Source organism: Malus sylvestris, chromosome 10 (genome assembly GCF_916048215.2).
Source record: "Malus sylvestris chromosome 10, drMalSylv7.2, whole genome shotgun sequence".
Taxonomy (NCBI): Eukaryota; Viridiplantae; Streptophyta; class Magnoliopsida; order Rosales; family Rosaceae; genus Malus; species Malus sylvestris.
Window position 1 is genome coordinate 473410 of NC_062269.1, and position 13739 is coordinate 487148.

At 39.5% G+C, this 13739-nt stretch overlaps 1 protein-coding gene across 4 annotated transcripts; it reads right to left on the bottom strand.

Annotated features, from left to right (window-relative positions):
- Positions 1-1133: 1133 nt before the first annotated feature.
- On the bottom strand, positions 1134-3765 carry LOC126586631 (uncharacterized). 4 transcript variants are annotated; one of them, XM_050251540.1, is made up of 6 exons: positions 3496-3765; positions 3206-3268; positions 2480-2585; positions 2041-2173; positions 1811-1957; positions 1134-1225 (listed from the first exon to the last, which is right to left on the bottom strand). In XM_050251540.1, the coding sequence occupies exons 1-6, from the start codon at positions 3554-3556 to the stop codon at positions 1187-1189; spliced, it is 549 nt and encodes a 182-aa protein (XP_050107497.1). In that variant the 5' UTR covers positions 3557-3765; the 3' UTR covers positions 1134-1186. The 4 variants fall into 4 exon arrangements, with proteins under 4 accessions (XP_050107497.1, XP_050107495.1, XP_050107498.1 ...); XM_050251538.1 differs by having other exon boundaries at positions 3206-3276; positions 3496-3762; XM_050251541.1 differs by lacking the exon at positions 1134-1225 and adding an exon at positions 1328-1549 and having other exon boundaries at positions 3206-3276; positions 3496-3760.
- Between the last annotated feature and the right edge of the window lie 9974 nt (positions 3766-13739).

A 13739-nucleotide genomic window follows, 5' to 3' on the forward strand; every position in this document is an offset into this window, starting at 1 on the left:
CCAGAGCTTCATTGTATGACTCATTAGCTTAATACCCCTATAGTTCATGCAATTTTGTACGTCGCCCTTATTCTTGTAGATAGGCACCAAAGTGCTCATTCGCCACTCATTTGGCATCTTCTTCGTTTTCAAAATCCTATTGAAAATGTCAGTGAGCCATGTTATACCTGTCTCTCCCAAAAGTTTCCACACTTCGATTGGTATATCGTCTGGGCCTATTGCTTTTTTATGCTTCATCTTCTTCAAAGCTACAACCACTTCTTCCTTCCGGATTCGACGATAAAAATAGTAGTTTCTACACTCTTCTGAGTTACTCAACTCCCCTAAAGAAGCACTCATTTCATGTCCTTCATTGAAAAGATTACGAAAATAACCTCTCCATCTGTCTTTAACCGCGTTCTCTGTAGCAAGAACCTTTCCATCCTCATCCTTGATGCACCTCACTTGGTTTAGGTCCCTTGTCTTCTTTTCCCTTGCTCTAGATAGTTTATAGATATCCAACTCTCCTTCTTTGGTATCTAGTCGTTTATACATATCGTCGTAAGCCGCTAACTTAGCTTCTCTGACAGCTTTCTTCGCCTCTTGCTTCGCTTTTCTATACCTTTCACCATTTTCATCAGTCCTCTCCTTGTATAAGGCTTTACAACATTCCTTCTTAGCCTTCACCTTTGTTTGTACCTCCTCATTCCACCACCAAGATTCCTTTTGGTGTGGGGCAAAGCCCTTGGACTCTCCTAATACCTCTTTTGCTACTTTTCGGATACAACTAGCCATGGAATCCCACATTTGGCTAGCTTCCCCCTCTCTATCCCACACACATTGGGTGATTACCTTCTCTTTGAAAATGGCTTGTTTTTCTTCTTTTAGATTCCACCATCTAGTCCTTGGGCACTTCCAAGTCTTGTTCTTTTGTCTTACTCTTTTGATATGTACATCCATCACCAACAAGCGATGTTGATTAGCCACGCTCTCTCCTGGTATAACTTTGCAATCCTTACAAGTTATACGATCCCCTTTCCCCATTAGAAGAAAATCTATTTGTGTTTTTGACGACCCACTCTTGTAGGTGATCACATGTTCTTCTCTCTTCTTAAAGAAGGTGTTGGCTAAGAAGAGATGTCACAACAAGCATATTCAACAAAATCTTACATGTTTAAAAATATAATAAAACAGATGTCCCTTCAACTTATCCGTAGCCATCTCCTCCTCCTCGTTGCAAGAAACACTGTAGATAGCCAAACAGTCGTATTGACTTAATTTGGTCCCAACAGTAACTTAGCAAAGTTCCCAAAAAAAAACAAAGGATATGGCTACAAAACAGGCAGTATTGTTGTGACTTTTGGAAGTAATCAACTAAACTTTTATTTGAAAAAGAAAATATTCATTTGTATTCCATTAGTGTGCGCTCAACGCTGAAACAAAGTGAAGTTTCAGCTCGCGCATGCCCCCTCTCTCTGAGAATATACACTAATACGTATTCTGTGAATGAGGTGTCTTGCACCACAATATATCCGATGATGCAGAGAAATAGAAAGACGCATCAGTTTCCCTGTCAAATTAGTTAATCACATCATCAGACTTAATGGACTTCTGCTGTCCAGAAGCCACCTTGGTTAAAATATGAATACGACATCATAAAGAATCATACATATATAATACACGCAGAAAGCAGAGTAAGCATCGTATCATCAGTGCTGTTCTATGTACATGGGGTACTATTAATGTCAGAAACATGTGAACAAATTTCCCTGTTTATGGCAAGAGAAATAACTGTGTGTGGCTATTACAATTTTAATCAGGCATCTCTTACCTTAAGCCTGACTTCCGTGCTTGAAAGTGATTTCTTTGGGCTTAAAGGAACAGCGCTGAACTTGGGAACCAACACCTTAAACAATGGTAAAAATGCCATGTACAGAGCGGCAAAAATTAAAGGAGTCGCAACAAGCCATCCCAACAACTGCAAAGATTGATACGAATTAGACGTGAATAGCAAGAGAGAAAGTGGGGTTATGGCTACAAGGTGATAAGTTGGCAACCTACTGCATGCGCAATACTTATTAAGACCTCATGTGAAGCTTGGCCAGTTAACACTTTCTTGAAAGCGTCAGAAGTTAAAGGAAAATGAGCACCACCAGAGACAAATTCACCAAAACGCAAGAAAGGTACAACCAAACTTGAGAGCAAAACAACAACAACAACAAAAAAACAGTAAGATACCAATCATATGTGTAGCATAAAATGTAAAAGGTATGGTACAAGAGAAACTAAAAGCTTTAGGACAAGTTCTTTTATATATGTTGTTTCTATTTCTAAGGCTTCTATCAACATAGAGACGAACGATGTACCAAGACAGCGACCAATCCACAATCTGTCATTGTTTAGACATTTTATGAAGGACGTGCAAACACAATTAGTCGCATGTACGGCGATGACATAAACGTAATGATATTACAAGATGCTAGGATAAAAGCACAAGTACCTCAGTTCTATTGGTGTAGCAAGGACATTAGCCAGCATGACAGTTGGAGCATGGCAGTGAGATCGCAGAAATGCAATTGCCATTCCACACAGAATCACAGTTGTCCCTATTAATGAAACATCGGTTAATATGAGGTATTTATTAACATTTAGAGAATCCAACATTAGTACTGACAAATCTCCAGAAATACCAGATCCATTACAACAACTACAAAGGGGGGATCATATCAACATCCTCCCAACTAAATCCAGCCTACATTTTCCTACGTGAACCTCCCACTCTCAGATAGCAATGCCTACATTTTCCTACGTGAACCCACTCTCAGATAGCAATTTCTTTCTGTTCTCCGTACTGATATAAGGCGGCAACTACTCCTCGCAAGTTTTCTTTAAGGAGGGTCCTATATTGCATATTATTGCAACATTGCTGAGCTACATCAGTATTCAGTAAGGAATGATCTAAGGAACAACTCACAGTGAGATTATTTTCGGCATTTAGAAGTAAAGTGTGACATGATAAAATTATGAAATTGCTTTTCCAGGCCGCAAATAAATCTGTTCGTGAGCGTATTAATAAGAGAAAATTCTGTTCAGGTGGGAAATCATCCTGTATTAAACTAAAATGGAGAAGCAACAGCCTTGATAACAATATTACTATGCAGAATTACTGCATTGCATTGAAAGAGGCACCGCACGGGATTGGAGAAGATAAAATATGCATACGTACCGCATATTGGAAATAATCCAATGGTAAGGCCAAGAGCTGCAGAGAAGGCCAACAGCTTCGGTTCTGCACCCCTTCAAAATCCAAATCAAATCTTACAACTTTCTTTCTCAGCAACCACCAAATAGAGTAACAATCAAACATGATTTTTTAGAGCAAAAAAATTGTTGAATCATTATCAATCAATCAAACCCGACAAAAATATTATATACCAAAAAAAAAACAGAATTTGTGAATCTGAAATAGAAGAAGAAAATTAGACAGAAAGAGAGAGTATAGGGTAGTAGTGGTACCTGCGGAGGATTTCGAGGAGGGGATCAACCACCTTCCTGTTGAACCAAATCGACACCCCATTACTACTTGCTGACATCACCACGGAACGGAGAGAGAGATCCCTTTTACAAATTTCAACGATTAATTCTTATATTGTGTGGTTTATAAATGGGTTTAGGGTTTGAAATTGAATGGATTTAGAATTCTTCTCAGGAAATGGAAGCCTCTAGCAGATCTAGTACAGGAGAAAGAAAGAAATAGAAAAACAAAACAAAAGATTTGAATAATAAACAACAATTCAGTATTAATCTGAAATTTTATGTTAAATTTGGTACTTCTCGAATTGAATTATCAAATGTTATTTTCTTATTTAAATAGAACTTAAAATGGTTGTAATTGTAAAAAGAAATTGTTGAAACAAAATTTTCATTAGTTGAAATGTAAGTGTGGAATAAGGAACCCACCATTAAAATGAATTAAAAATAAATTTGACACTGATGTCAAATTTAACCCTTCATCACAAAGCTTTCAAATTCAATCAGCAAATTGGATAGATTTTTTATGTCAAGAATGCATAATAACATTCTACCTAGACTTTTGACATCTCATTTGGAGATGCTCTAAGAGTATTGATGGGGTGAAGCTATTATTTTGGGAGTTTTTATAAAAAAAGGTTTGGCTAAATTTATTTTAACAAAAAATCAAGCTATAATTTTATTTAATGAAAAAAAACTTAAATTTTAATAAAAATGACACAATTTTAATATATAAAAATTATAAAAAAAAAACCTGATACGCAGGATCCGCACGTCCATCAAAGACACTGTTTATAAAAATGAACAGTACTACGATGTTTATAAAATTTAATGGTACTACACTATTTATGAAACTTAACGGTATTATACTATTTATGAAACTAATCAGTACTACACTATTTATGAAACTAAATAGTACTATGCTTTAATAAAAAAGGCTTCTCCAAACTTTTTATTAACAAAAAACCATCTATTAACATTGACTATTTTTGAAACTGAATATTAACTCTTTCTGGAACTGAACACTGATTATTTATGAAATTGTGGTCAGTTATATAAATAGTTAGTGTTTAGTTTCAGCAATAGTCAATATGAAATCATTGTTAGCGAGCTTTATGAAAAGGGCTTCTCCAAATTTTTTATTAGCAAAAAATCATCTAATAACTTTTCGTCATTACTTACCTGCATACATACATACATTAGTATGTGCAAACTACATAAAAAACCAAGAGGTATGAATATGATGCCAAATGCATAGGAGACAACAAAACTCATTTTATAATATGATCGATCAAACTTTGCTATTAAATTCATTTTACAGAATTGTAGGGAAAAAAAAAAAAAAACAACAACAACATAAGTTATATATCATCATAAACATCAACTCTACATTTAAACTTGAGACACAGTGGGCTAGTGGGTTCTTGGTTTTTAAAGGTAAAGGAAGTTTGCAACTGAGAATTTATGGTAGGCGCAAATTCCTTCTTTCAATGAAAGGGCAGTTCACCACTTGCAACTTTTATTTAAGGTTTCGTTTGGCAGCTCAGACTGTATTGATTATTTCAGTCGGATAGGATAAATAATCACCGGATAGTACTTACTAAATTAGTCAGGCGTTTGGTGAATATCGGACTAATAACTATATTATTTATACTCTGTTTGGTACTGAGCCGGATTAAAAAAAAAAAAAAACCACTAATTATAAGTAAGGATGGCAATTGATGAGTATAAAGATGAAATTGATCCTTCTATCCAATTTTATCGATACAGATTATATATTAGAAACCTAATTATATAAATTCAATGTAATTATCTAGAAATCCATGATTTTAAATCCTATCTTCACGATAAGAAGCAAATGAAAAAGCCTCAAATTAGAGCAAAACCTAATCCACATGCTTTTCAAATCTCATCTTCACGATAAGAATCAAATGAAAAAGTCTCAAATTAGAGCACAACCTAATTTGAAAAAATAAATTGCTCATCGTGGCGCATTGATTCTTCACCACCATAATCACCTTCAACAGCTCTATCTTTCGGGTTAAATTTCAAATCTGAAACACAGAGATATGAGGTGATTTTTTTGGAATTCAACCTCCTCCATCAGGCCAAAAAACGCAGATAACATCTCTCCAATTCTAGTTCGATCCGCCATCATGGATGTCTGAATAGGGACGCCATGGCCTGGGTTTAATACGCCACCTCTGATTTTCTGTTTATATGTGCTTGATGTTGATCGGAGGTGGGGAGGGAGAAAGGGAGAGAAGGAAACTTGGATGAGGATTTGGTGATGTGCAGGAACAGAGAGGTTGGAGAAAGAAAGACCCGACTAAATTATACGGAGGTATTGGAGTGTATAAATTAGCGGGTGTGAGGGGGATAAAAGTGGTGGGACCGGTTTTGTTTATCCGGTGCTTAATTAGTACGTTGGAACACCAAACGGCTGATATCGTACTACTAATACTATCCGGTCCTTTATACGGCGTGCCAAACGAGGCCTAAATAATTCCAGAACAAAACTGAAAGGAGGAAGTAACAAAAAATAAAAAACAAAAAGTTGGGAAAACTCAATGTTGTATCAAAGTCGGCAATGTGCAGCAGGGATGGCAACGAATCGGTTTGGAGACGAAAATGTTATATCCATCCCCATAACCACGAAAATTAACCATATCATAACCACAAATTAACCATCGGGTATTATCCATAACCATACCTCCCAGATAACGGATTTTTTTATCAGTTAACGGTTATATCCATCTTCATTAATACAAAAAATATATTCGCCCAATTGACGCATGATAATTTGGTAAATATTAATTTCGTCATTAAATATTTGATGTATAAAATGATTTAATTAATGGATCTTGTGGAACATAAAAATTAAAGCTAAACATTGATAATGTTGGTTGATCTTTGATATCTCGCATAAATACTATTAAATTCTCATAGATTTTGATTCATATCAAAACTTTTGAACTTTGCCACAAAATAAAACTCACACAATGCAATTTTTGTATTCTCAAGGTAATGGATTCGGTGAATAATGAAATACATATAATTATATTATATATTATTCGGTTCGAATTCGGGTACGGATATGGATTGGGGACCCCTATAACCATATCCAAAACCATAACTAAATAATATTCATGGTTTTTCCCCATACCCAAAATATACCCAAATTTTCATACCCAAATCCAATCCATTCGGGTGGTTATCCACGGTTATCGGGTTTAACGGTTATAATTGTCATCCCTCCACCTCTTCACATGCATGAGGCAATTCTACATGCTATTGAAATTTGAAATGAATGAAGTCAAGGATATATTCACACAAATCAATAAGACTATATATTAATGATTAAGGATTGATCAAGAGTGAGTGAGTAAAATCAGAGGAGGATTTGGTTAGGAATTGATGAAATTCACATAAATAAAGGATAATTATACTTATAACACGAAAAAGAAATAAGCTGCTCCGCTTTCCTCAAATACGCACGCGCTTCCGTTAGTTTTTTTTTTCATATTTGTTTTTTTTCTTTTGTCCTTATCATTAAATAAAGTTCTTAGATGAGTTTTGGTTAAAATTCAAAGTTTTGAAGTTATTTTCATTAGTTTTCCTTATATTTTAAGCCCTAGTAAGAAATTTAATTCCTAATGAGCTGAAAAATGGGGCCAGATTTGTCATTTGAACTAGCAACTTCCTTATTTGGGTAGTAAAAAATTAGGTTACATCTAGCCTTAAAGAACAGTGGGTCCCAAGAGAAAAGTAACTATCCATGTGAGCTAAGAAAAAGTAACTACCCATTTGCGAATACTCTTATGGAGACCTTTAAGGTAAGGGATACCCATTTTTTTAAAATGGAAATTAGTTGTGAGGCCTACACCATATCAAACTTCAATGATCTGAACCGTCTATTTTTCAAGTTGGACCTCATAGACCATCCTTGCAAAATATTAGGCCAATCGGAAATATTTGAGACATTTAATTGAGTTCAAAGAAATTGACGAATACTTTGTTAAGAAATAATGAAATTTCATCGTGATAATAAAATAGGCAATTGGTTTCGGATTAAATTGAATTTTTGCAATGATGATCTATGAACTGAGACTTACAAAATAAACTATTCGGATCGTTGAAATTCGACGTAGAGTGGATCCTACAACTAGTCACTGTTGGAGTCGTTTTCCTCTAGTTAAGTAAAAAACCTACATAGGTTAAATACAAGTAGAGATCGTGAGTCCAAGTGCCCCGGGGGGGGGGGGGGGGTGGGGGCGGAAGGTGCAATATAACATTTCATGTGTGCGAAAAGGTACTGCATTGTCTAGGCAGGATAGCCTAGTACCTGAGCAAGGACAGTTGGCCCAACTCGTACTCCGGAATGAATCAATCAGTTTGGAGTGCCTAGACTATTGATACGGGACTAATGAATGCATTCGAGTCCAGAACCACCTGATTAGATCATTCCTCTATAGGGGAAGGCTTGGCCTTCTACTCATTATGGGTCTAACCCTGGGGAGTGAGCGTACACTATTGTCACTCCGGAAAGGTGGTATTTTGGGCCTTTTAAATTCTTTTTCTTTACATATTTTTGTTTCAAAGGTCCTTCTCCATTTTATTTGTATGTTTAATTCTTAAGACATTTTGTTTAAAAAAAAATGCTTAAGACATAAAATTATATAAGATGTTCTACTAAAAGGGCTTCTTTTTACTAATTTCTTAATAAAAACACACTACATATTAAAATGACATTAGAAGTTTAAAGACCTAAACTGAAAACATAAACAAAAAACATACCTAAATTGCAAGGGCATTACAATTTAGTTATGAGATGAAATCTTATCTTGTCTGATTTTAGAGAAACAAACAAACGATTCATAAGTAATGAAATCTAACTTTGCTAGAATTTGAACTTTTTTAGGTTGAAATGTTCATAATTTTTTTTTTTTGAAATAACACGTCAAAAATCAAAAGAAAAGTTACACACCAAAAAAAAAATTAATTACCACATATATATATAACCTCATATAGAGCCCGAAAGTAAATAGCCCTCATTGGGAGATATTATTTGATAAAGCTTCAAAGATTCATCGGAGCTTTAAAATTAGTTATATCCACCACTTTTCTAGCTCCATACAAAACCCCTCACTAGGGATGCTCTAGTAATTTTACACATTTTTTGTTTTAATTAATATTAAGGAGGGAAAAGTGTTCACAAATATTATATTAATTTAGGGTAGGAGAGTTTCGATTTTGGGACATATTTAGAAAAAATTCTGTTTGTACCATACTTGACCAATCCCGAAACTACCGAGCACCGGCCAACGCTATACTGTCAAGGACCCAGAAGAGTTCCCCTCCGACCAGGAGGCCAATCACTACTCGACACGTGTCAAGATTAGAAGCCAATCAGAGCGCAGCACGTGTCAACATCAAGAACCAATCATAACATGACACATGTCAATGTGACAAAGCTACAAGTTTTTCTATAAATAGGGGTCATTCCCCCACAATATTGCCTAATGCCATTTTGTGTTAAATCATTCACAAGAACTCACTAAATTGAGAGCTTGATCCTTTGTACTTGTGTAAGCCCTTCACTACTAATAAGAACTCCTCTACTCCGTGGACGTAGCCAATCTGGGTGAACCACGTACATCCTGTGTTTGCTTCTCTGTCTCTATTCATTTACGTACTTATCCTCACTAGTGACCGAAGCAACCAAGCGAAGGTCACAAAACCTGACACTTTCTGTTGTACCAAAGTCTTCGCTGATTTTGTGCATCAACATTTGGCGCCGTCTGTGGGAAACGACACTTATTCCTACTCTCTTCAGCTGTGTCAAGCTGGTTTCTATCATTCGTACACTTTCTTTTGATCAGGCATCCCTCTCCAACATGGGAAGCGAAGGAAGCCACAGCACACAGAATGACACCCCCCTTGCACATAGTGCGAAACAACGAAAGAAGGAAGGAAAACGAGTTCTTCTTCAAGCTAAAGTCGATGAGTTGGAAGCTCAGAACAACAAGATAGCAATGAGGAATGAGGTCCTCCAGGAGCAATATGAGAAGCTCTTCGAGACACTCCACAAAGCTAGGCAAGCTCAGACACGCGAGCTTGTTGCCCCCGTGGAAGTCAACCATCAACTGGGTGCCCTCCAACATGGAGGGTCACATGCATTCGACATAGATATCCCTGATAGGGAACAGATTACCCCTCGACTTGATAATCAACATGAGGCTTCTCTTAACCCAGTTGCTTCGACCCGAACCATGAGAAGTGGAGGGAGACACCTCTTTGCTGAAGGGGCAGAAGGATCGAAAGCCGTCTTTCGCGATTGTCGGGATTTCCTGAAGCAACGTCGAGAGAATTCCATCCATATAAGCTCAAAGATCAATGACCCAAGGATTTCTGAGAGACTCGGTCCCCTGCCACGGCCCGAGCCGGCCACCAATTTGGGGAAGGGGCAACAAGTCCTAGAGAGACATGAGGGTACAGGGGACTCAGAGGTGTTCCGACAGACATACCCTGGAAGCCAGTACAACGAGTCCAGGGAAAAATCACATGCCCTTGATCAAACCTTCCTAATTCCAAGAGGAGATGGAGATTTACGAAAGAAAGCTCCAGTGGCACATAACTCCGCTCAGGACCCCCTTGTCCTACAACTTATTGAGGAAGTAAACAAGTTGAAGGCTGAACGTCAGGCTGAAATACCTGACTGGAACCAACCCAGGCCTGGCCCTCTTACAAGGAGGATCCTCAACACCCCCCTTCAAGCAAAGACAAAGCAAAAGCTTGGCTTGCAACTTTATACTGGAAAAGAGGACCCGATTGAGCACCTTAACCTCTTTGAGTCCACCATGGCATACCGGATGCACACCGACGAAGAGCGATGTCTTCTCTTCCCCTCCACCCTCTCTGGCGGAGCTCTAAATTGGTATTGTCGTCTTACACCTGAGACGGTAGACTCATTTGAGGAATTGAGGAAACTATTTGTTTCCCAACACATTTTCCAAACCGATCGCTTGCACTCTGCAGATGACCTGTACACTATCCGCCAGAAGCCAGACGAGTCATTACGTATGTATGCTGGCCGCTTCAGCCATGAATACTCCCGGTGTGCCGAGGCAGACGACAAGACTGCCCTCAAAGCCTTCACGGCAGGCCTACGTGATTGTTTCTTTAAATACATGATCAATGCCAATACTTGGAAGACTTACTCTGAGGTGATGGCGCAGGCTTATAACCATGCCTCCGCCGAGGCAAAGACATATCAAGAGAAACCCCCTACAACCATCCTTTATCAACAAGTGGGAGGTGGAAGCCAGACTCACCTAAATGAGAAGACCTCGACTTTCCAAACAGCAGTGGCACCTCCCCATGCCTTGCATAATGCTTCGCCGAATCAACAGACATATCAATTTCAAGGCAAGAGGAAGGATTTCCATCCTCACCACTCTCATTTCAGTAAAAAGAGTAAGGGACACTATCCCGATAACCAAGGGTATCGCCACAATAACGCTCGCCCCCAGGCAGTCAATGCAGTGGGTCAAACCCGCGTCAAGATACCCCCTACCCCAAGGTATGAGACATACACGCCCTTGAATGCCACATGCGCGGCCATTTACCCCAGCATAGCTCACCTGATACCAAAGCCAAAGCCGAGGCACCCAGATTACACGCCCCCGAATAACGCGGGCATGTTTTGTTGCTACCATGAGCATAACGGCCATGATAGCGAGAAATGTATCATCCTCCGTGATCGTATTGAAGCTTTGGCACGAGAAGGAAAAATTGATCAATTCCTCCTTCACCCTCAAAGGGATAACCGTAACCAACGCCAGGTGAATGTCATATATTCCATAAGCGGCGGCACACCCATATTTGAATCTTCCAATAGGGCCATGAAAAACAGTGAACGAATTCTGAGGCCTGGTCACCAAGTGTTTCACGTGGAAGACATCAGGGGAGGGAAGTATCAAAAGCCTAACTGGGATCCGATATGTTTCTACCCTGAGGAAGAAAGAGGCATCATCTACCCTCATAACGACCCATTGATCGTGGAGGCTCACATAGCCAACTTTGATGTTCGACGAATCCTCGTAGACACAGGGGCTTCGGTCAATATCATGTTTGCCGAAGCTTTCAGGGCACTCAGTGTAGCTGAACACTTGCTCGATCGCTCGATTTCTCCTCTGATAAGCTTCTCCGGTGATATCGTGCAACCCTTAGGGAGCATACATTTACCCTTTACTATTGGTACAGGCCCTTACACGGCTACCATTACCACTAACTTCCTAGTGGTTGACTGCCCAACGGCATACAATGTCATCTTTGGGCGCACAGGCATCAATGATCTCAAGGCTATGGTATCCACGCATATGCTGTTGATGAAATTTCCAACCCCCCATGGCAACGGCTATATCAGAGGAGATCAGCTTAGTGCACGATCATGTTACAACACTTCAGTTAAGCAACAACACTTGCCCGGACCCAAGGAAACCCTGTCTGTACATGACCAAGTCACAAAGACCAGCCTAGATGAAGCGAACTTGGATCTTCCTGATAGCAACAATCAACCCGATGATCCTCGAGATGACTCTTTCACCCAGCAAGCCCAACCTGCTGAAGAGTTGGAGAAGGTACCTATCTCAAGAGATTATCCAGATCGCATGGTGAAGATTGGCACCACATTGTCACCACCCCTTCGGTTAGCATTGATATCTTTTTTGAAAGAGAACACTGAAGTCTTCGCCTGGTCATACGAGGACATGCCAGGCATCTCTCCCGATGTCATCTGTCATCGTTTGAGTATTGACCCCAAGATCAAGCCGGTGAGACAGAAGCGAAGATCTTATGACGCTGAACGATACGAGGCAATGAAAGCAGAAGTTGAAAAACTCAAAGGCATAGGCTTTGTCCGCGAAGTCAATTACCCGACATGGGTAGCAAATGTGGTCCTTGTTAAGAAAAATCCGACCAAAGAAAGTCTTTTGCTTCAAAAGGTCTTGTGGAGAATGTGTGTTGACTACACCGACCTAAACAAAGGGTGTCCGAAAGATAGCTTCCCTCTTCCTCTTATTGACAGACTTATAGACTCTACGGCCGGGTGTGAACTCCTGAGCTTCATGGATGCTTACTCAGGATACAACCAAATCCTCATGAACCCTTCGGATCAAGAACACACAGCCTTCACTACCGACAGAGGACTATACTGCTACAAAGTCATGCCTTTCGGCCTAAAGAATGCAGGAGCGACTTATCAGAGACTAGTCAACTCAATGTTCGCCGAGCAGATTGGGAAGAGCATGGAAGTTTACGTTGATGATATGTTAGTCAAGAGCAAACATGCTGACCAACACATCACCAACCTATATGAAACTTTCACTATTTTGAAGAGGTATCGAATGAGGTTAAACCCCAACAAATGTGCCTTCGGCGTAGGCTCTGGCAAATTCTTAGGTTTCATGATTAGCCAACGAGGCATTGAAGCTAATCCCGAGAAGATCAAAGCAATCCTCGACATGAAGGAACCGGTAACTTCAAAGGACATCCAGAGCCTTACTGGCAAGGTGGCAGCCTTAACCAGGTTCATTTCTAAGGCCACAGACAAATGTGCTCCCTTTTTTAAAGCACTTAAGGGAAGTAGGAAGTACATTACATGGACTGATGAATGTGCCGAGGCATTCAAAAACCTCAAGGAGTACATGAGTAAAGCCCCTCTACTCTCCAAGCCCGAGGTAGGAGACATTCTCATTATCTACCTATCGGTATCAGCTTCAGCCGTAAGTTCCGTTCTCATTCGAAAGGATGGGAATATTGAGCGACCTGTCTACTACGCTAGCAAAGCCTTACAAGATGCGGAGACACGGTACTCTAACATTGAGAAATTGGCTCTAGCATTGGTCATGTCTGCTCGGAAACTTCGCCCTTATTTCCAAGCACACGCCATCATCGTGCTTACCAATTATCCTCTTCGACAGATACTCCAAAGTCCTAACACTTCAGGGCGAATGATCAAATGGGCAATAGCGTTGGGTGAGTTTGACATCTCCTACCAACCAAAGCCAGCTGAGAATGGCCAAGCAGTAGCAGATTTCATCGCCGACTTCACATATCCTGTTGACATTGCTTCTACACCTGAAGCAGTAGCTTCATTACCATCGGAAGCTCAGAAAGTAGAATCAACGACCTCAGCATGGAGTCTGTATGTTGATGGCTCATCCAAC

What these genes read in the sequence shown, in the direction of transcription:
- LOC126586631 (XM_050251538.1), bottom strand. Translation starts at nt 3,572, where the DNA reads ATGTCAGCAAGTAGTAATGGGGTGTCGATTTGGTTCAACAGGAAGGTG. An exon ending in GCTACACCAATAGAACTGAG is followed by an intron (nt 2,174 to 2,479) that starts GTACTTGTGCTT and finishes TTTGCTCTCAAG; the next exon opens with TTTGGTTGTACCTTTCTTGC. An exon ending in TAATAAGTATTGCGCATGCA is followed by an intron (nt 1,958 to 2,040) that starts GTAGGTTGCCAA and finishes CAATCTTTGCAG; the next exon opens with TTGTTGGGATGGCTTGTTGC.